The sequence below is a fragment of the Solenopsis invicta genome, chromosome 1 (assembly GCF_016802725.1).
Source record: "Solenopsis invicta isolate M01_SB chromosome 1, UNIL_Sinv_3.0, whole genome shotgun sequence".
Taxonomy (NCBI): domain Eukaryota; kingdom Metazoa; phylum Arthropoda; class Insecta; order Hymenoptera; family Formicidae; genus Solenopsis; species Solenopsis invicta.
In genome coordinates, this window is record NC_052664.1 from 26,830,217 (window position 1) to 26,853,396 (window position 23,180).

Below are 23,180 nucleotides of genomic sequence, written 5' to 3' on the forward strand. Positions count from 1 at the left end.
GCTATCGGGATTCGCCCTTCTAACCTCTATCTTATCCTCTTTGTTGGAAAGCATGTCGCCCGACTGTTGGCACACCTGAAGAAAAAAGCGCCGAACGCGCGTACTCAAATTTCAAATTGTTCTCGTCCTAACGGTTCTCGCGCGACTGATGATTCGTTTCGTCCCACAATACCGACGATAATTACGCGAATGTAACGAGGACTAGCAAACAAGGCGCAAATACCGAATTGTAGGAACAAACAAACAGTAGATATAAGTACATACGAACCAACTCACCGTTCGCCGCAGTTCGCTCCGTCTAGCTCCGTCTCGACCGCAGCTCTCGAACGTTCGATCTCCAAGATCCACCTCATGACGATTCGTCTTGATTCACACTTCGTTTTTAGCACTCCCGGTATTCACACGCGTCGAAAACTCGAGCTACGAGGCAACGGAGAAGATGCGAAACATGGCTAAACGCGACACGACTTCGCACCATTGTGTCCGAGACGCGACGGTTGAAACAACACGACGGCCACGCGAACGCCGCATGCAGTTTTAGCACGAACGTCCGACACTTCACTTTCGACACTCCACGAAACACTCGCTCGTGTCAAAAACTCGTACGGAACGATGAAGATGCGAGTTGAAACGCGCCGCGACGCGTCCGCGACCTTCCGCCGTCTTCAGCCTCGCCGCCATCGCCGCTACGTAAGCACGGTCGGTCGCAGGCCGGTCAGTCGTCGGTCAGGCAGGACGTCGTCGAAGTGTATCGTAGTGCATGTCCACGTTGTAAAGATGGCATCTCGAAACTGGTGCCGTGCTTTCCAAGAATACACTGCCGTTACAGAATAACTATAGTATACGTAACGTGAATTATAGATTTTTAATAGTGGCAAGGCATATTGGAATACGGCCGTTGTTGACGAAGAAGCTTATCTTGGCTCACCATTCGCTTGTGTGCGGATTGCGCGGCCAAATTGAAGCAATATGGCGGATTGACACAACAACTTTTAATGCGCGATATGTAGATTATTTTAACTGTGGAACCACGTTTACATCGACGGCGGGACGAATTGCGGATTTTTACTGGTCGAGCAGCAAAACTGTTTCGGCAAACGGCTATTCTGTCTCGCGTGAGTGATAAACGGTGATTGATTCGGCTTCGCGCGAGTCGAAGCTCAGTCCCGCGATATCCTGTGGCGCCGAAATTTATTTCCATACAACCTAAAAACATGGATCCGACCGTCCGGTCGCGTTAGTTAGCTCCAGTGGCGATTCTACCGCCGATAGCTGCTTCGCGCGAATAGAGGGATGTCTTCTACGCAGAACAAAGTGCGAGGTATGCGAAAACATTTGCGGAAAATAACCTTAAGGCTCGAATATCTTCCTTGTCTCTTTCCCGCCGCGTCATCGTCACGTCTCGTTGCCGCTATTTTTTATTCGCTCGGTCACGTCCCGATGGCGAGTACTACTGGAATGTCGTTCTTATAAGTGGGAATTACAAATCTTTTTGTATTATAGGTCCAGGGCGGCCGCCAAAAGCAAAGAACTCTGCGTGCACATGGTGCGGAGAGACAAAACAACCATTAAAATATGTACTACCCACACAGAACGGCAAGAAGGAGTTTTGCTCTGAGACATGTCTGTCCGAATCTCGCAAGACCTATGCTCGTGGCGCTTGTGTACAGTGCGACAATGTGATCAGGGGTACACCTTTTAGACTGGAACAGAAAGATGGTCCAACGAAAGATTTCTGCTCTTCCTTCTGTTTAAATGCGTATCAAAAGAAGGAGACGCAAGAAGGTATAAAGAAAAGTAAGCAACGTTATGCTTCACATAAGTCTGTACAAACTTGCATAATGATTCAAACAAATGTTGAATTTGTAGACAACAGGGATCCGTCGTCACCATCTCCCGCTCCATCTCCAGCTCCATCTGGGTTACCAAGCAATAATAATGTACCTTCAACTACACAATCTTATACAAACACGAATAATCACACGACTGTATCTCATCCACCATCAACCTCTACTGGACCTTTTCAATATGAAACCTTTCAGACTTTTGATTGGGATCTTTACCTGAGGGAAACAAAAAGCGCGGCAGCTCCAATCGAGTGTTTCAAGCAGGTACAGGACAATATAGTTTGACCTGTTGATATACTTTTTTCTTCAATTCTACTTCAAAATACAGAATGATTCTTAAGTATTAAAAAAAATGTAGAAGGTATTTCTTAGATTATTTTAGAAAGAAAGGGTTGTATGAAAATATTTTATCAGTACTGGAAAAATGATTCTTAATATTATAGTAAAATTAAATATATATATATATATATTATAAACAGAAAAGAAGGAGAATTTATATCTTGATCTAATAATAAACTTTTCTTCTCATGTTGGCAACTTTGTCAATTGAATTAATTATCAATAAAATTTAATCAGAGTTGATCTTTAAGACATATGTTCATGAGATTTTTTCTCCCTAAAATAAGGAATATCCCTTTCACAGTTTTTTGTTATTTAGGAATTACTCTGTATATTGATTCAATACTATTCAACAAAATACAGAGTTTTAATTATACATCATACGTTACTTTCAGCATGAAGTTCCGCCAACGAATGAATTCAAGATCAATATGAAATTAGAGGCATTGGATCCACGAAATTTAACGTCGACCTGTATCGCCACGGTAGTAGGTGTTATTGGACCGAGGTTGAGATTAAGATTAGATGGTTCTGATAACAAAAACGATTTCTGGCGGTTAGTCGATAGTACTGAGATACATCCGATAGGCCATTGTGAGAAATCTGGCGGGATGCTTCAACCTCCATTAGGCTTCAGGATGAATGCTTCTAGTTGGCCAATGTTCCTCTTAAAAACGTTAAACGGCGCCGAAATGGCACCAGCAAAAGTATTCAAACGTGAACCAAAGACACCACGTTCTAATTTGTTCAAAGTTGGACATAAGTTAGAAGCAATTGATAAGAAGAATCCACAACTTATATGCACAGCGACCGTCGGCGCGGTTAAGGACGATCTGGTACATATTACATTTGATGGTTGGCGCGGTGCTTTTGATTATTGGTGTCGTTACGACTCCCGAGACATCTTCCCTGCAGGATGGTGTTTCAAAAGTGGACACCCATTGCAGCCACCAAGACAAAAAGGTACATGATTAAATATTTTATAATTTCTAAAGTAATTGCGGAACTTATAAATTAATTAGTGTATATATATATATATATATCCAGGGTTGGCAAAGTTACTTTATAAAAGTAACTCGTTACTGTTACTATTACAAATTATGAAATGTAACGCCGTTACTCATTCGTTATCAAAAAAAAGTAATTGTAACGGTAACGACGTTACAAGTAACGCATTACTTGCCAATTCTGTATATATCTTAATATTATATGGTATTTAAATTTGTAACCCATATTTTAATTAACATTCTCAATTTTAATCTATACAGTGGGTCCCAACAAGTTTAGGTCCAGATCTACGTCTAATGTTACATTAGTAATGGCAGTCTCTGAAAATAATAATAGAGAATCTACAAACAAAGAATCTGCAAATAGAGAATCTGCAAATAGAGAAGGAGCATCTTCTGCAGTTGCCTTAGTAAGCCCCGCAGGCTCCACTGGACCACCACAGCCAGCTACAGAACCTGACACTAGCACAGCTAATACTAAGCCACTTGAAAACGGTCAGTGAATTATAATTCTATGTTAAGTATATATTACAAGCGCATGTGCTATATTTTCTACAAGAAATAATAAAATTTATGTAAAAAGTTTTGAATAACGATTTAATTACATATTGCAGTTACACTTTACGTCAACCATAAATGTCGTTGTGGGCCATATTTTGATTTTCGAAAAGTAAAAGCCATGCCGGCACAATTTGGCAGTGGTCCTATACCAAATGTTGCAAGAGACATCTTTCAAGCGTTCTTAATGGCAGCCATGAATCCCAGGCAAATATTGAGTTTACTGAGAAATGGCAACGGCGAAAACATAACTTTGAGTTTGGGAACTTTGAAGAAATCTACAACAATAAAATTACCCGTTTTTCTGGAGGAGGAAGATTTCTATACATATATTAGGCAACAACTTAAGGACCTCCGAGCATGTGAATACATGTTAACCAGAAGAAAAGAATCTTGCAGCAAGTGCCCCGATATACCGTCACTAGAACAACCGCAATCCACTAATAATGAAGAAGCAAATAACACTATAGGAGAAAAACGAAGATGGCCATCGGAGAATCAACAAAATTTAACGTCAACACAGCAGCCGCAGCAGCAACAGGTACAGCAAACTACCGTACAAAGTACAAACAATTCTACAGATTCTACATCTCCTACATCTACAAAACAAGCTCGCAAATCTGTCCCTGGTAAGTACTCTAAGTTTTTTTACGAACCTTTTTTTGTTATAAGTTTTGTGAATTACAAAAATATTCATAATTACAATTAAAAACATTAATAATTATTGTTTAAGAAAATATGTAAAAGATTTTCCACTATTTCGAAAACTTAAATATGAAATTAATATTAAATAGCATTTTTGTTAATTAATACTGATTAAGAAACATGTTTCCATACAGAATTAGAAGCAGCAACGTCTACTACTCAATCCGAAGCTTCTGGAAATCGCACTCCTTCTGCTGAGCCGGGAGAATGGACTATTGAAGATGTGATACATTATATTGCCATTACAGATCCAGCATTAGGACAACATGCGGATTTGTTTAGAAAACATGTGAGTTATATACGAAAAGGCAATCACAATATTTTACATATCATAAAATTAACAACGACAATTTTTAGGAAATTGATGGCAAGGCTCTACTTCTTCTCAATAGCGATATGATGATGAAGTATATGGGATTAAAACTTGGACCCGCACTTAAGATTTGTAATTTAGTAAATCGTATTAAAGGTAGAAGACATATGCTTATGTGATTTACCCAGATATAAATATCTGTATAGTGATCTGAAATATGTGCATTTTATGCATTTTAATCAATTGATCAGATTTGTTTTCGGTAATAAAAATAAATTAATATATAGGTTGTTACAAGTGATGTGAATATCACAATTAATAATTAATAATTATTATCTGAATTTGTATCCATAATTATAAAATCATAGGTAAGCAAAAATCAAAGTTGAGCTTTTTGAACACATCAGGACATTGTTATTGTATTATTTTACAAAAGTATAAATTTACTTTAATTAGTTGTAATACAAGTATTTTTGTTAATAAATTTACCATTGCCCTATAAGTATTAGATTAGCCTAATTCGATTCCACATATTAGATAAGTAGTGATAATATCACGAATAATATAGTTGCATCTCTAATATAGTTCTTATGTACACACACATATGCTCACAAAAAGATGACTTTTCATAAACTTGTAAATATAGTTATGTTATTTTGCATTACCATTAAATACATATATTGTAAACGAGATATTTGTTGTGTGATACTTTCATAAATAATGTTTATGAAATCACAGGTTAAAACGTATTTTTTTTACTTTACTGTATTTTTATTAATTTATATGATATTGCAAATAGATTTAATTTACTATTGTGCATCATTCGACATATCTCGCGACGACTTGATCATTTAATTTTTAAAAATTTTAACTAGAAAAATTTTAATCCTTTTCCATTGTATAAGTAGATTTATAAGTAGATATTTATAGATTTTTGTTGCACTACAAATGTATTTAGACATATACATTTTAATTTTAATATACAAGAAATATTGATAAATTAAAAAATGGATGAATTGATGTGTTAGTTGCCTTTTTCATTGTGTGATAATTTTTTATTCTTTATATAAGATGAACTACAAATATTTCGGAACAATTAAAATTATATTAATTAATTATGACTTATCATTGCATTACTACTGTGATATTCTCGATAACTTGTACAGCAAGCTCTCATATTTCGTAATACAATTTGCAAATATAACAGTTTATATACATAAATTATACACAAAGTTACTATTTCTCTATTTTATTATAGTTCCATAAATTTATTTCTATTTTGCTTTTTATAATTATGATATTAATCTGATTAATGGTGATATGTAACACAATCAACGGGTGGTAATAACAATTGGTGTTATAAAATCGAATTTAATTAACGTTTATACGACATTTTACATCAGTAGTAATTACGGATGTTAAATGTGTAAATGTAGTCTATTATAAGATTAAAAAAATGTCATAATATCTCTCATTTGTGTGAAATTGCTCTTGTAAATATACAAAGGAAGATTAAACTATGTTATGACTTATATATTGTAATTTCAAACATATAAACTTTTATTTTTGAGATATGAGATTTATATCTTTCCCTTTTTTCTATATCCTGTATGTATAATTTCTTTTATTTTTCAGCACATAAAATATGTATGTTCATTATCTCAAATTATAAAGTGTAACTTAATGTTTACAATACAATTTATTTGAATTATATTAAATATTATAGTAACATTGTTCTTTGATTGCCTTTTAATCTTTCAATTAAGCACATTTATTATTGATATTTTAATATAAATATAATTAAGAATATGTTTGTATGGACAATTTAACTTATGTAAAAAATTGAATACGTCCAAGTAATAAAATATAGAATTTGTTAACTTTATTATAAAAAAGCTCATAGCAAAGACGAGAAGTGTTTGAATTTAATACATGAGAAAAGTGCAAATAAATATACATAAATTTTTGTATTAGGATACAGCTTCAGTCATCATCAGAATCATCTGAGCTGCGTCCCTTGATGGTCTTAGGTTTCGAGGGTTTAAGTATAGATAACTTCTTGCTAGTTTCTGAAGATTGTAGATCATCGTCATAATTAATCACGCCAGACTGTGCTAGACGACATTGCAACGTCTCTGTAGAAAAATCATCACAGTTTCCCAATTCGGTAAAACCAATAAGTTTACCAACAGTTTTACCATTCACAATTAAAGTAATTGTAGGTATAATTTTAATCCGTAATCGTTCTGTAATACATAAACATTATTAGCATATTTGAATATACCATTGCCAAAATATATCTCAAAAAAAAAGTAATTTCAATACCAGTCAAAAAGGGACATCTTTCAACATTTAATTTGCAGAATCTTGCTTCAATGTGTTTCTTTGCAAGGATTTTGAAATGATGATCCACTATTTTACATCGTGGAGAATCATCTTTATAAAATAAACAAACTATATTTTCTGACTTTTTAGATACTTCAAAGAACTCTTTCTCATCATACAATTCAGCATATTCTCCATGACCCTGTAACAATATGCAACTACATACTTTGCAGTAATTAAATTTTACAAATTTACATACATATTCTCAATGCAATATTTATAATACTAGTATTAACACTCTGTACATAGCTGCAAATTAAAATGTAATACATTAACAAGTAAATCTATCCAACTATTACATTCTGATTTTGATAAGCTTTGAATATGTTAATCTAAATCAAAATAAAAAAAACATATTTTTTGTATGTGTCCATATGACTGTTAAGGGAGTGAATCACTCTTGAAAAAAATCTGTTTTTTTTTATTTCTGAGCCAATACTGGCTAAATAGTAAGATATAAAAAAAATCTCCAATAAAAGTTTTATAGTTTTCTATGTACTTTATAACAGTTCACTCAAATTTTTTGGAAATGTTATTTTTTTTTAATCCATTTTTCCCTCTAAATTTTAAGAGCATGTTTCTCCCTCTTAGTGCATATGTTGTTTCCATCAGCACTTTCTCTACATACATAAGATTACAGCACTTCTGAGATAATTTCCATTACTTTTGTAAATATAAAAAATTCTTCAATAACTCTTACATATGCATTGTTCTTTAACACTTTAATTTTTAGAAAATATATGTATGATTGTTCAATAAAAAAAAATAAAAAAATATATATATAAAAATAACAAATTACAGTGCTTTTAGTTTTTCAAAGAAAAGAAAATTTACAGGACAGAATTGTGTATACAGAGTGTTAAATATTCTAATGCGAATAAACACGCCATGACATATTACCAAAGCCAGCCAATCCTGCTTCTGTTTTTGCATCCGTTTCAGCTCATTTAATCTGTGCGCACGTATCTTCTCATAATCATTGATATCCAAATTCTCCAGCTTCTCTATTTCTGCATCCAATTGTTGCTCAACATGATTGGTAACCTCTACGACTTTTTGTTGAAGTGCAGCCTCCATATTTTGCTGTCAATTGAAAAGATATTTATAACAACCTTCTGTCTCTTTACTTTCTTATCAGTATGACATAAATGAGATACAAAACTTACAATGTACAAAGTAAGGATAACCTTCCGTATAGTGTAAATGTTAACATTAAAAACAAAATAAATATGATACAAAGATATCAATCAACTTGTTAAAATTATGATTCGTACCTTTAATATCCAACGCTTAAAGCAATAATTTTGTTTCTTGATTTAGCGATAAATTGCAATAAATTTACTTTTAATTCGCCGTAATCAGTCCAAGGCACTTTTTAACCATATATGGAAATGTCACTGCAGAAAGCGTGGAGCATGCTCCAGGACAGCCATGTGAAGCGTGACGCTTCGCAATACCCAAACCTCTTGTGAAATAAAATAGGTTCCGTCGGCTTCTGTATTCACGAACTAAGCAACGCGCTAGCTTCCTTGAATTTCTTTTTTATTTCTCTTCCTTAATTTTGCTTTCTTATCTTTTTTTTAGCTTGTGTATGTATATTGAAGTTGATTGAAGTGGAGACACTCGCAAAAATTGTAATTCTTTTTTCGATGACTTTCGGAACACACTTAAGCGCATGCGCATATATTTAACCTTTATTATGAAAATTTAATTAACGTTTTGTTTTGCTTCTCACGAAATAAAAAATAATTCTAGTTTAAAAAAAACTTATTACTTATAATTATCACACACAACATGGTGTTAATAAACATAAATTAGGCGTACATACGTATATAACTTAATTCTTGGCCTTTTCAACGAAAATATGTTAATTTTAAAAACAATAATTATATTTTGATGAAATCCGCTTCAGAAGAGTAATATCGAATTAATAAATTTCTTGATGCTTTCGTATATATATACTTTTTTTTTATTTTTTTTTATATAAATAAAAATTTTAATGCGATATATACATATAGATAAGTTCAATGTATCGTATTTAAATTATTTTGTATAATTTTTTTTTAACAAATCACAACCTTTCAAAAAATATTATCAATTTTTAATAATAACTTATTTCTACTAATATTTATGAATTTACGAAATATAAACTATTTTATTGAAAAATTCTTTTTTTTATTTAGCGTATTACATATAATAGTTGTAATTAATTTGTACCTAAATTACTTTATTTAAATTATATTTATTAATCATGATCACATTTTAATATAAATATAGGATCAATGGATATTTCAAAAAAAGATCAATAAAAATTGTATCATTAATTTAAATTGTTTATTAAAATTTTATCAGGCAGTAAATATTACAGAGATTTTGTTAGCTTCACGCCAGTGAAAGTTCTTTCTTGTGCTATTAGAATAACTGATAACATTCTATTTATTCAAAAAAGAACAATTCTAAATATAAATCGTGTATTAATAAAGCAGAAAAATCAACTTGAACAGAACAGCAAAATAGTAAAAGTTCTATATTATATAAAAAAATAATGAAATTTTATATTATATAAATAAATGTCATTGTTATCATGGAAATTTTAATCTGACATTGAAAATAATATGCGGAAGACATTGCAATGTGATAGAAACAAAAATTCAGTAAGAATCGTGTTCAAATATATATGCAAAGAATGAAAATGTAAGCAATATTTAATAATTGTACTCTTTTAAGAACAGAGATTTTACTTATTGATATTGGAAGTATAGTAGCATAGATAGATGCTTGCAATGAAGTAAAAGAAACTTTTTGAGGCTCACATCCTTTCTAATTAAAGATCCTTTTTTTATATTGCATGAATATCAGCAAAAAATATTATAAGTTTGAATGTAGCGAGTTTAAGTAGGCCCATGGTTTACACCATGAATAGGCCTTTAAAAATGCAATTTTAGTTTTATTGTAAAAGAGAGTAGTGTTCATTGTAGCACTTTCCTTGTTAAATTAATTTCACAGATTATTGATAGAAATTTTTATAGTTTGTTATGAGAGAGAGAAAAAAAATTAAATTCATAGAAAAATCAGCATGAATAAAATACATATGTATACAAATTATATAGTCACACAAAAAGATTATATAAAAGCTGCCAGAAACATACATGCAATCACCATAGTTCCTAATTATTGATAACAATGAACATCAATTATTAATATATTACATTAATACTTTAATTAGAATATCAGTTTTTATGAAGACATGATTTTGCTTTTTATATAAATAAATGTGTGATTATATGTTAAATGGCTGTACTTACGAAATACTATATATATTTAATCTTGAAAAATGTGTGCATATATAAGTTTTATAAAAGTAATGGTTATTCTTAAGTAATTCTCAATTCATTTTGCTAATTTAATTCTTTGCTAATTTAAAACATTTCATTCAAAAATATGATCAAAAAAAGAAATTGTAAATAGAGTAATATTTTTATATATCAACTATAATCAATAAATAGATTTATAAATGGTCTCGTAACTCTTGTAACTTTCTACAATAAACTGTAATACATCAGGCACAAATTATAAGTGAGTTAGTAGTATGTCATATGACAATAAGTCAGTAATCAGTAACTGCATGAGAATGGCCAAATTCCATTTCTTATAATTTAAAACAGATTATGACTGGCCAATCAAAAAGCAATATGTGATTGCTATCTTTTTATCGAGAGAACTGATCAGAATAGACTGACGCAACAATCTAGTATGACTTATTCTGGATGCAAGTTTCCTAAGATTTATAACTTATAATTCTAACTTATAACTAGTATGATGTGTTGACTAACCGAGTACTAACAGCTTATTGTAGAAAGCTGTTAAAGAAGGTGTAATAAATGCTATTATAGTTTCTTCCGATCGCTAAAGATTAGATACTTAAACGTGATGTTATCATACAAATATCACTTTCTTTTATCACTATATGAAATGTAAATTATTTAAAAAATAATATCAAATATTTTTTTAGACTTATTCTTCTGTCAAAAAAAGGTTATACAAATATTTCGATTTATAAGCCTTGTTTGCAGTCTCAAACGTTTTAGAAAACACATATAGAAAAGTGCTTCATAAAAAAAATTAAAGATTTTTTTAGTTATTTCAAAGAGATCTTTAGCTATCGTCTAATAAACAACTTGTTAATTTATTAAATGTATCTGTCATAATTTTGGAAAGGTTCTTCAAACATGTTTACATTTTCTCATTGCTTCAACGAGAGGATTAAGCCCTGAGAACATTCGCCTGCAAAATCCTAAAATTTCACTGAATAATACCTGAGGCATCCATTTTCAAATTTTCAAAATGTATTTGTGGATTAAAAAAAATGTTTACAATGATCTGAAATTTTCTTTCACTGAAATTTTTAAACATATACGAGAAAAACGGCAGACACAACAGTTTCATTGAATCATTTCCTTGAACAATCCATCCTTGAATAATCCACATTACTTTTCCACATTTTGAAATAAGAGATGATTATATCGCACTGGCGCATTTTAATGCACAGGAATGACTTCAGGAGTATACCACCAAGGGTTAGTCGCAATTAATTCACGTTTGTTGAATATTTACATTAAATGAATTAATACTTCTAGTCAGCCTTGCGTGGCTTACGCTTGCGAACATTGGGACTACTGGTATCAGCTTTAGTATCTTTATCTTTCTCACTCGCTTCAACTTCCTTCGCCTCAGATTCCTTTCCTTCAGATTCTTTTGCTTCAAGTTCTTCTGCCTCAGACTCCTCTTCGTCTATTAAATCATCTCCAATGTTTTCTGCAATTTCATCATCCTCTGAATTTTTCTCCTGAATAGTACCAGCTGTTGCACCAGCCTGTTTCTTCTTGCCTTGTTGTTGTACAGGTTTTTGTGGAAACAGGACATCAATCAAGCACACAATAAACTACAATAGCAAATATAATTAACATCACTTGTATTAGCTATTTGAAATCTAATGTAAAATATATCTGACTACTGTATCACTCACCAATCCTAATATTGTGCCCAAAATGACTGTTGCAATAGCAAAAATCAAGTAACTACCCCACACAGGTACTCCAACATCTTCCAAGAGTTGATTGTGGATGTTCTGAAATTGATTAGAAAAATAAAAAATATTCCATTAAAATTTTTATAACAGAATATAATTTCATACTGTATAAAATATATATACTTACACGTAGTACTTGAGATAGTTTGAAAAATTGACTTAAAAATGACATGTGGAATGAGGTTGGACTTTTCCAATTAGATATTGGCTCTACCTTCATCCATGTCTTTTTAGATACAAATTCAATCAAGGAGGCTTTATCTCTCGGGCTCTTATACTGTCTAAATATACCATTGTTTACACTACAAAACAAAAGTTTTTAAATGTACAATACAAAATATATATAATTTTATACAAATTCCTTTAATCCTTAATTTGCAAAAGATTAGAAAATAATTATATCAGTCTACACAATATGCATAACAGCAAAACATAAATTATTTTGTATAACAAACTTACTGATATATTGTAGGCAAGGCTGTAACTAAAAATCTGCCACTGAGACCTGGAGAATCTGTGACATCTATCTTTCCAACATTGATATTTAAATCCTTCTTCCATAATGCAAGATCTTCCCAGACTGGTTCGAGTGCTTTACAAGCTGGACACCATGGCGCATAACTAACAAAAAATATAATATATTAGATTCTAATAAATTATACAAATAATTTCTCAGATTTCAATATACACTTAGATACACAGGCACATATAATTATAAAACTTGGTTTTAACATATAAGTAAACTCTCACAATGTATTACTAATTATAAAACATATATATTTCATTGAGTAAAGCTAAATATGCGCTGTCTATATCCCATATATTCTTCATGGGAGAAGTTTTACGTTCGTCAACGATAAATTCGGACACTTTTTTTGACACGCCATCAGCCACGACGATGTCGACGTACACGATATTACTTACAACTCAACCATCCACTCTCCCGTGAGCATGAGATCCCAGTTATCCTCGTTGAGCTCCTTGACCAGGCTATCTTTCGTTCGTCGCGTGTCCGTGTCCACGTCCGCATTCGCGTATGTGGACAACAGCGCGACGTAGATAAAGCAAAATACGGGACCCATCCTGACATGCGACGACTCAACGTCGGCGACTTTAACCAACACTCACCCGGCGCCGAACACGACGCCAACCGTCGTAAACCGCCGCCGAACGAATAATTCCCGATTTGCATCGGCGACCACCGCGAATAATAAAGTGCGAATAGAGCGTGAACGAGCGAGCAACGCTGCTTTCGGTGAGTTTCGGAACGCATTTTTCCTGAGGAAATCGACAATTTTAGTTATTTTTTACTTTTACAGATGGTAGTCGTAATAACTAAAAGATCGCAGCGACACACTGCTTAAATGACTGACGTTCGTGTATATTTTATTTGTATACATTTTTTAATCGCAAAGAAAACCGCAGCATGACGTCTCTTTGAGAGCGATCGTGGCGATTGTATATGTGAACGAAAATTGACATCGCATTCAGAAAAGTTTACGTGCGTTTAAAAAACTACACATCTCCAGGTACGTACATCTGTTTTTTATCCCATAAAATTTTTACCGATATTTTCGCCCATTTGGACATCGCTCGATTCGTAGCTGTTAAAATTCACAAGAGTGAAAATCTCATTTAATTTGCCGAGGACGTTTTGCAGGATATTAACGACAATGTCAGCGGTATATCCGACTTTACCGAAACTGGCGGTGAGAGACAGCCTCGACGACGATGATCTCACTGACATCGATGACGAGGTGTTCATCAGGGATGGGAGAAACGGTGGCTTAAAATTGGACGATGACGGCGGGGTGAAGCAGCCCCTCATGGCGCCTCGCAGAAAATGCAGAAAGTCCTGCAATCTGGAGAACAATAAGATCCCATACAATATGCTCCTTGTGCCGGTGTGCTGTGGAACTACAGCGCTGATCATACTGTTAGGCTTAATCGTAGTTTGTATATTTACCGCAAACATATTCCCAATGCCGTTGACAATATTGAAGAGCTGGATGACACCCGAATTAAAAAATTCTGCAAATGAATCGGAGATAATTCCATGTACCTCGCTCTCGTCTAAAGTTTTATGGATTAAATCGCTGCCAAATTTAACACCTGAGACACCACTCAGGAGCAATGATGTTAACTCTGATGGAATTGAAGATATTATTGTGGGATTTAGCACAGGTATAAAACTGTTTAATTTATATAATTTATATAAATTGACTGTTTAATTTATATAAATTGACATTTTTGTGGTCATTATCTTAATTTTTTCTTTTTTTTTTGCTTTTTTGGTCAATAATGCAAAGTGTTTGGTATCAGGTAGAAGAAAATTTAAGCAGCGATTCTAGATGAGATAAAATGAAATAAAAATCAAGAATAACAAAATTTCAATTAAAATTTTATTTTTTAATTATAAATGTTTAAATATTCACATAAAAAGTGCCTAAACACATGAATATTTAAATTATAATATTTATAATTAAAAACAAAGCTTTAATCACAATTTTTATCTTCTTGATTATCTTATTTTATCATTTAGAACATTCCTTAAATTTAAGTTATCTTCCACTTAATGCTGAACACTTTGTATAGTTTATCATTTTCTGTGCTATTACATATTATGTTGCATTGTGACTTGCAATTGGCTATTTTTATTTTGTTTGCTTCTTTTACAGATTTTGATTTCACATTTACATGATGTTTCTTAACGCAATCTGAGGTGAATAATTAATTTTATTTTACGATGGAATTGTTAGTTTAATCAGTCACAGTGATGCATTGATTTTTAAATTCAGGTATGGAGACGGCAAAGATCTGTACTATATATTTGGGAAATCAAACGCCATGTCTAGGCGGTGTACTAGCGCTGAATGGTAAAACTGGTGAAATTATCTGGACACATTGGACTGCCAATTCAATACTTTCCGTCGACTGTGGCGCAGACTTAACGGATGACAAAATCAAGGATTGCATAATATCTGGACGCGGTGAGATCCTGCAAGCTATTGACGGCCATGATGGCTCCAAAATATGGGAGATGCCACTTTTCCATGTTGATTCTTCAGAACAGCAAACAATCTTGGACATCTATGATGCTAGATTTATAGCTGATATGGATAGCGATGGTATTGGCGATGTGATAGCGTCGCATGTCGTACAATCGGACAATATTCAAGCGAGCAGTATATTTGTGATATCGGGTAAAAACGGCCATGTTATACGGAATATTAATTTACCATATACGGAGCAGCTGTTCACAGCACCGCAAATTATAGTGCATCCTGATGGAGAAAACATATTTGTTCTGGCTACAACTAGCCAGCAAGATGACGGAGGATTATATATAGTATCTCAAGCTAATATATTTTACGGCGATGGTTTGGTAGGTAGTCGTGTAACATAAAAAAGTATATTCAGTTTTAATAGAAAAGGATTATCGCGTTATAATTTACATTTTGAATGCTTTTGTTGCAGCAATTGCGAAAGCTCAATCACAACACTGGCAAAAATGCGCTGTTGCCACCGATTCTAATCGATATTACGTCAGATGGAATTGAGGATATTGTCGCCGCTATGTTCAATTCTACGATTATGGCGTACAATGGATCCACGTTTGAACCTATCTGGAATTACACAGTTCCCAATTCTGAAGTAATTAGCATTCCCATTCCTGGTTATTACAATGACGACGATGTACCGGACTTTATGGTAAAGCATCAGATAGGTAACGGTTTGTCTACATACTATTATACTGTGGCCACAGTCATAGATGGTCGTAACGGACAGCCTTTGCTCGAGAAACCGATGGAAGACAGTTTGAGTGGACAAATGTCCGGACTGTCAGTCACCGTCGATGGATTCGGCAACGATTGGTTTCTGCATTGGTCCACCGATTGCTTAAATTACGAGGGGGTCAAGGAAAAATACGAGTTCTTGAAAGGTCAGAGTTTCATGTCGCAAACACGCGCCGATCTCTGCTTCCTAAAATTTAATTCGACGCTCACCACAAGACTACTGGCTCTGAGCCAGCACGTCGGGCCGCCTGGATTGTCATTATACTTTTCGGAGGACTGGAAATCAAAAGAGTTTAATAATTCGGTCGAGGCACTAAAAGAAGAGGAAAAGCTCTATCCGCGATTAAAGTTTGCGGATAATTACGCGAACGTACCACTCGTTTCCGAGAGATCGCCGGAAGTCCGTAAAAATCATCGGAAGGATAGCATCTTTAAGCACAAAGATAATAATATACTCGAGATCAGCAAGTACGACTCGGACGCGGTATACGACAATTTTGATGAATTCAAGAGTCATAAGAAACACAATCCCGAGGACACCATAGACAATTTAGACGTAGATCAAGCATGGAAACAGGATAACAAATGGATGGAAGATGACGTCCAGCCGGAGTACGATAATATATACGAAAGTGAGAATGGTAACAAGGAAGAGGGACAGCAAAGTATAGATTATTCGCAAGGTGTGGTTCGAGAACGGAGGAATGTCATCGCCATAGTTAAAGATCTATATTCAAAAAATATTTCTCATAAAGAAATTAGCAATTATTCAGCACCTGAATTGACGCAACATAGTGTGCGACTGAATCACGAGGATATTGACACAGAAAAAGAGAGAGGAATGAAAGAAATCAACGACAAAAAGACAATTGGCTTAAATCGAGTCAATTTATCGTTGATTTTGAATGAAGCTGATATAATGAATGTATCAATGCTACCAACTTCAAAATCTCAAGAAGAATTATCATCGACTGTGTTGAGCGATAAATCAAATATTGACAGGACTTCTACAACACAGAGTGCATTAAATATGAGCGAATTAACAGAAATAATGAGCGTAAACGCAAGTACGGAATTACCGGAAGACACACATACCGAAGCATCAAATGTTACTAAAAATCAAATAATCACCGATCATCAAGATGTAACTACCACTACTAAGAAAGTGATAGATGTGACACAGCGAAGACAGGTTTACAAGCATAGTTTTCCAAGCATTGTCCAAGACGCGGACGACGATGCCAGTATAGAAAAAGTATTTAAACGAGAGTCATTGAAAAATCAAAGTAAAGGCAAGATTAACAAAAAACGATTGCCGATGTCGTCGTCGATGTCTGATAAAGATTTTAAGATACGACAGAAGCGAAGAACGAAACGAAACTCTGGAACTGACGACGATCGGTCAAGCGGTGGTATTCAGAAGCAGGCGCCAACTGGTATTCTGTTGCCATCCATCACCGAATCCAAAGGAAAGACTTCGGTGGACTTAGTATTCTCTACATTCTGGTTACCATCGTCCGACGTGTCTCTAATTCTATCTCAAGCTGATCTGGAGTGTATTCGTAAGAAGAAAACGTTATTAGAGGATAAACTCGAGTATAAGAAAGACGACGACATCATCGGTGAATGTTTATCCGAGCGAGGCGTCAATTATAGATTGTATCAAGAATCGAGGGATAGAGAGAATACCAAACTCGCGCTTGGTCAAATGACAATATACAGGATGAAGCTGGAATGCGTGTGTCCGGAGGATATGCTACCTAATCAAACGTGCAAACACATTTCAACGCATCAGAGCTGGCCAGGGTATCTAGGCTCTTCTGGAAACGGCTATTTTAAGCCATTGCGTAAATTAAATGTTTAAAGAAACTGCAAGGTCTTGTCAAATTATATATGAATTATTGAGAAGACTTTTATTATAACACTCTCTAATGGAGTTGTTAATGATTAAAAAATTATCATATACTCTCGTGCGCTATTTGTAAAAGTATACAGTATAACAATTGTAATTCTAATCAATTGTTATAAAAGCAATTTATATCGATATTTATATGCAATTTTCTTCGCGAAATATAAAGGATGCAAATATGCGCGTTTTTGTACATATAAGAATATTGTTGCTCTCGCGTAATTAAAACTTATCGTTTAATTTTGAAGGGAATTACTATAATCACATATCTGTTAATTATTTACTGATAATTAAGTTTTTTTAAAACGCAGATACCAATAAAGATACAAATGAAAAAATTCTTGTACGTGCCAAAGAAGATTTTGGTAGTTTTTTTATGTGTACATATATACATATACTAAAATTTATCATAACTTACGATTGCATAGAAGTTATTAATATAATTAATGTTGAAAGTATACGTTATATTAGTATTAATTTAAATACAATAATTACGACACGCATATAAATTGGAATGTTAATATGAATATATAATACGTTACCACATATTGATAATCAAAGTTTAAGTAATTGTATATTCCGATGTACGTTAATTATACTCGATATATATATAAATAATCTATATAGCTAACAAAAAATATATTCTGGTGCTACCAATTTATATAAGCATCTTTACGTGCATTTACTATAATTTAAGAAAGAGAGAAAATTAATGACTTATTATATGAAGTTTATGAATAATATTGCTATCCTTGAAAATTCATTAATTACATTTGCAGGATAACGTATGTAAACATTTAATCATTGTTAAGTGTAACGCAAGTATTCAAAGAATATAAAATATACATTGATCGACAAATGTTGACGTTTATTTTTCCCCGTACATCTTCGCTGCTATGACATACTGTTTGATCAATACTGGATTATTAGACGTGACAGATACTTTGTTCATGTGGCTTTTGTAAGAATATAAGATAAGCCAAACGTTTTAAATACGGCATATAATAAGTTATAAATGAGTGCAATGCAAATTATGGCGGAGAGAAGCGTGAAACGTCGTAAGATATATATGTCACATAAGTTTAATGGTTAGTCGATAAATAACAATTTTTTGACGATACATTAGCGGACTGCACTTACACTGTATGCAGCAGTAACAACCAATTCAAATTTTCCAATACTCGGAAAGCCAAACTGTTTGTAAGTGTTTATTAATTAATAAAGCATATTTGAGACTTGAATATAAATTTATGGTTCTTAAATTTATTGGCGTTTACATTTTTTTTCAGAAGCCACGTGAAGCTCCTGAAGTTCTACATAACAATAAATTTCAAGATTACAGGGATGATCTTTCAAAAGGAAGTTTGATTAAGTTTTGTAGTTGTTCTTTAAATCTTGAGTAAGTCTTCGCTCACTTTTTATTTTATAATTTTATATGTATAATATTGTTCATCAAGTCTCCTGTAATTCAAAATATTTTTACAAAGATGTCGAATTAATTAATAAACTTTCAAATTTACAGAAAAATGGCTGTGCAAGGTAAAACGATCGAAATGATTAACGGAGATACATACAAGCAGTTTCGAAGATCGTTGGTACCTTTTATAGTACAGACTCCAGATATCCCATGCTGTCTGGAGCGGAACACCTTAAATGGGATTCTACAAAATGTACAGAAACGATGTGGCACTGCATTCTCTAAATCAGAGCCGTATAAAAATGCAGAGACACAGACTGATTACAGAGAGAGTGAAACACAAACTGAACCTTGGGAGCCACCATGTAAAATTATTTCAGGTAACAATAATTATATTGCAGTCGTACTGCATGAGATTTATGAAAAGAGTTAAGAATTACATCGTGAAAAAAAGGAAGAAAATATGAGAAGAAACAAAACTGAAAACAAGGATTTTAGTAGATATTCTAATTTTCATTTAGGTCACAATCCTGAAGTGTTGACGTTAGCTCATTTAACTTGGAAGAACGGACTACCCGCGGGTGTTCATGAGGTGCACATTATCAATAGGATGCGAATGAAGAAAGCTTGGGAAGCTATCCTACCGCCAATGGATACCCCGGCTAACATAAAGATGCGAAATTCGATAATAACGGCTTTAGACATAGAAGAATGGGCATTTCGGGAGTCAGTGAGTGTTCCAAAACTCAAAGAAGAATTTTAATTATTTATCTGTAACATAATATCTACATTTTTTCTTTCTTTAAATACGTAAATATTAACTTTCTCAAGCCTGTAAAAATCTTACTCATATACCTAATAATGTAATAAATGTAATATTTTTTTTTCTTCAACTATGTGATAATTTTAGGAGATTCAATTCATAATGGATTTACGTCTCGACCTGATGAGAGATCTGCTGCAAAGTCGTGAGTCGGAATACGAGAAGAAAGTGCAGGGTCGTTTCAGTAGGCTCAAGAGCAAATTGGGGAAATATCGGGACAATCAAATCAAGAGTATTAGGCATAATCTTAAACGAGATCTACGAAAATTATGTAAAAGACACCGTAATGAGCAGCAACCTCGCAAACCCGATATAATTGAACGGCATATCGATCCAAAGTCCGATCTGTATGCACCGCAAATGCGTTTCGGCGAACATCCCCAGAGACGACACGAAATCTTGCAAAAGCAACTTCGAAGCGAAAGTTATATTGAACGTGAGTATAATTGACGTAAATAATTAGATTGTAATATGCAATTTCTGCTGCTCCATTTATTGCAATTGTTACTTAGAAATAAAAGAAGATACAACGCTCAGTTGGTTACCAGCTATCGAGGAACCGAAAACAACTAAACGTGGGTCTAAATCGATAGACATCTGTATACGAGAAACCAGGTGGACGGAGGAAAAACTGAAGCAGCTTCATTCCGATCTAAAAGCCATTCGAATGAAAGTCAAAACCGTAGATGAAGGCCCAAAATTAGTGAGACGTAATCACGAACAGCCAACTTTTCCGACCACACCGCGTAGATTGGGGATCTGGGACAAAAAGCAGAAACAACGGGAAGAGTCTGCTACATTTATTCAAAAGCTTGTTAAAGGCAGAGCGATACAATGTCTGGTAAATTATAGATCAGATCATTGTGTACTTAAAATAAATATAGAAAACTATAATGGATTCTATAGAATTGTGTTTGCATCATACAAGAAAAATAAAAGTTTTATTTTATAGATGTACAAAGGACGCGATAGATGCAGGGAGCTAATCGAAGAACTACAATCGACTCAAGCGCTCGAGCAGGAGGATCGCGATGAAGAGACAGAAATAAACGATCAATCAACACAAGAAGATCATTTGTGTGAGATTCTCGATTCTTTAGAGGGAAAGACAGTCTGTGGAACACTAGATTTTCTCAACAAGGTAAGACTTGTAATCTTTTATAGGAATAATTTCCTCTATTATCTGGTCTTCATCTGCAGGAGCTGGTGAGATTAGAGGATGAACGTAGAGCTCATGCTTTTGCCTTGCTTGCTGAAAGAGAAAGATGTATGAGAGAAGCCGCCGAAGCTGGAAGGCGACAAATGGAACGTAATCGACGACGAGAATTCGACGAGATGTTCAAACAAATCGTGAAAGTAAATCAGGACTCGGTAGAAGCTTACTTGGAGGACATTGTGAAGGAAGAAATCGATTGGGTATCCGATAAGGTGGCTAAAGAACGTATCTTAGAAATTTGTGATAAAGTGGATGCTACGTCGAAACTTGCCGCAGAAAAGTAAGACGTGCATTTATTCAAAATCAATATGTATGAACAAATTATTTTTAAATATCGAATATATGTAAAAATTCCAAGTAATGTATAAAATATAATATTTTCGCAGTGCTGACAAGTTGGCAGATGAGAAATTGGTAGCAGATATGATCTACAATTTTGTTTTACCCGAAGTAGAAAAGCACAATATAAGGAAAAAAATACGCGATCAGCAACAAAGTCATATGCAGAATGCATTTATTTCAATTTACGAAAAAATTTTAGATTTACCACCTGAACCATCACAAGTTACGGTTGAACCATTGCAAGTTCAAAAAATTTACGAAAAAAACGATGATATAAAAACAATTTACGTGAATGAAGATACGGTAAAGATTGATGATTCGCTTATATTGCATCATTTTTCATATAAAAATATTCGTTAATTTTTCCAGGAGCAAGATATCGAGGCAAAAGAAATAGAAATTCACAAAATAGATATTGAAGATAAAAAACAAGCTAATTTGGAAAACCATTCGGAAATAAATTCACAAAGCGATTCCTTAACGGAAACTCAATAATATCTCGAAAATTACTTTATGATAACTTTGCTCTGAAAACTATTATCTATATATATAATATATGTATCTTTTTATAATAAAAATTAACAATTGTTAACAATTGTAATGTAATGCTGAAAATGTACAAGTGGTTTATTAAACTTCCGAATATAATCACTTACATAAATACAGATTGATAAATATATTAACAATGTAGTTTATAATCAATACATGATGTGTCTATAAAGTCTGTTCACCTCCTATATTTTGAAAATGATTCAAAATTATGAAAAATGTTTTTAAATTATTTTTCGCTTTTAAATGATGTCTTCTCCCCACTAACCTCTTTGAAAGAGTATAGCTACTCGAAATGATTGAACATGTATTTCGCGATTTTTCATAATTTTGAACCGTTTATAGGGAGTAGGAATAAACTTTAAAGACACTCTGTATAAAATATGCTAATTGTCCGTTTTTAAATTTATCATACTTTTCCAATATCAATCGATTATGTATCTTTATGCCATTAATAGTAAATTATTTTAGAGCTTATATACAACGTATTTCGACAAATATTTTTTTCATTTTAGATGCTTAGTTAGAGTTATGAAGTGTTTAAATTGGTGATAAAATATCGAGCCACTGTATGCTGATTAAAGTTCAATGAATTACAGTCTTTTATATATCATTGATTACATAACTTTACATATGATAAAATCAGTTATACATACGTCAATGAACTTATATAACATTATAAATAAAACCAATATGTATCTTTCAATATTTAAAGATATTTTATTCCACTAAAATAATATTAGGATATTATTTTAATCAAATTATACATTAATGTACAATTTACTAAAATAATATTTTTAAAAATATTATTTTAATAAAATATGCATTAATATTTTATTGCAACTTGCAGTTTATTGTCTTTACTTTTCTTCAATTTCTTAATA

At 33.0% G+C, this 23,180-nt stretch overlaps 5 protein-coding genes across 9 annotated transcripts; 3 read left to right on the plus strand and 2 right to left on the minus strand.

Annotated features, from left to right (window-relative positions):
* Nucleotides 1–882: 882 nt before the first annotated feature.
* Nucleotides 883–6,301, plus strand: LOC105201979 (polycomb protein Scm). 2 transcript variants are annotated; one of them, XM_011170301.3, is made up of 8 exons: nt 883–1,321; nt 1,504–1,785; nt 1,870–2,111; nt 2,582–3,149; nt 3,455–3,688; nt 3,808–4,380; nt 4,591–4,745; nt 4,814–6,301. In XM_011170301.3, exons 1-8 carry the CDS (start codon nt 1,294–1,296, stop codon nt 4,946–4,948), a joined length of 2,217 nt encoding a protein of 738 aa, XP_011168603.2. In that variant the 5' UTR covers nt 883–1,293; the 3' UTR covers nt 4,949–6,301. The 2 variants fall into 2 exon arrangements, with proteins under 2 accessions (XP_011168603.2, XP_011168602.2); XM_011170300.3 differs by having other exon boundaries at nt 886–1,321; nt 1,504–1,797.
* A 325-nt stretch (nt 6,302–6,626) lies between these two features.
* Nucleotides 6,627–8,811, minus strand: LOC105201978 (thioredoxin domain-containing protein 9). 2 transcript variants are annotated; one of them, XM_011170299.3, is made up of 5 exons: nt 8,429–8,811; nt 8,321–8,341; nt 8,055–8,237; nt 7,095–7,296; nt 6,627–7,015 (listed from the first exon to the last, which is right to left on the minus strand). In XM_011170299.3, exons 3-5 carry the CDS (start codon nt 8,229–8,231, stop codon nt 6,753–6,755), a joined length of 642 nt encoding a protein of 213 aa, XP_011168601.2. In that variant the 5' UTR covers nt 8,232–8,237; nt 8,321–8,341; nt 8,429–8,811; the 3' UTR covers nt 6,627–6,752. The 2 variants fall into 2 exon arrangements, with proteins under 2 accessions (XP_011168601.2, XP_011168600.2); XM_011170298.3 differs by lacking the exon at nt 8,321–8,341 and having other exon boundaries at nt 8,429–8,810.
* A 663-nt stretch (nt 8,812–9,474) lies between these two features.
* LOC105201977 (thioredoxin-related transmembrane protein 1) lies at nt 9,475–13,433 on the minus strand. Its single transcript, XM_011170297.3, has 5 exons — nt 13,168–13,433; nt 12,703–12,864; nt 12,371–12,545; nt 12,181–12,282; nt 9,475–12,096 (listed from the first exon to the last, which is right to left on the minus strand). Exons 1-5 carry the CDS (start codon nt 13,323–13,325, stop codon nt 11,788–11,790), a joined length of 906 nt encoding a protein of 301 aa, XP_011168599.1. The 5' UTR covers nt 13,326–13,433; the 3' UTR covers nt 9,475–11,787.
* Nucleotides 13,434–13,574: 141 nt separating this feature from the next.
* Nucleotides 13,575–18,808, plus strand: LOC105201976. 2 transcript variants are annotated; one of them, XM_011170294.3, is made up of 4 exons: nt 13,575–13,772; nt 13,904–14,427; nt 15,042–15,628; nt 15,721–18,808. In XM_011170294.3, the coding sequence occupies exons 2-4, from the start codon at nt 13,917–13,919 to the stop codon at nt 17,902–17,904; spliced, it is 3,282 nt and encodes a 1,093-aa protein (XP_011168596.1). In that variant the 5' UTR covers nt 13,575–13,772; nt 13,904–13,916; the 3' UTR covers nt 17,905–18,808. The 2 variants fall into 2 exon arrangements, with proteins under 2 accessions (XP_011168596.1, XP_011168597.1); XM_011170295.3 differs by lacking the exon at nt 13,575–13,772 and adding an exon at nt 14,922–14,965 and having other exon boundaries at nt 14,253–14,427.
* Nucleotides 18,809–18,941: 133 nt separating this feature from the next.
* LOC105201975 (cilia- and flagella-associated protein 91) lies at nt 18,942–23,106 on the plus strand. Of its 2 annotated transcripts, XM_039455988.1 has the most exons (10): nt 18,942–19,149; nt 19,239–19,348; nt 19,472–19,746; nt 19,888–20,096; nt 20,277–20,625; nt 20,702–21,030; nt 21,142–21,330; nt 21,390–21,685; nt 21,792–22,050; nt 22,117–23,106. In XM_039455988.1, the coding sequence occupies exons 3-10, from the start codon at nt 19,476–19,478 to the stop codon at nt 22,240–22,242; spliced, it is 2,028 nt and encodes a 675-aa protein (XP_039311922.1). In that variant the 5' UTR covers nt 18,942–19,149; nt 19,239–19,348; nt 19,472–19,475; the 3' UTR covers nt 22,243–23,106. The 2 variants fall into 2 exon arrangements, with proteins under 2 accessions (XP_039311922.1, XP_011168595.3); XM_011170293.3 differs by having other exon boundaries at nt 18,942–19,348.
* Nucleotides 23,107–23,180: the final 74 nt, after the last annotated feature.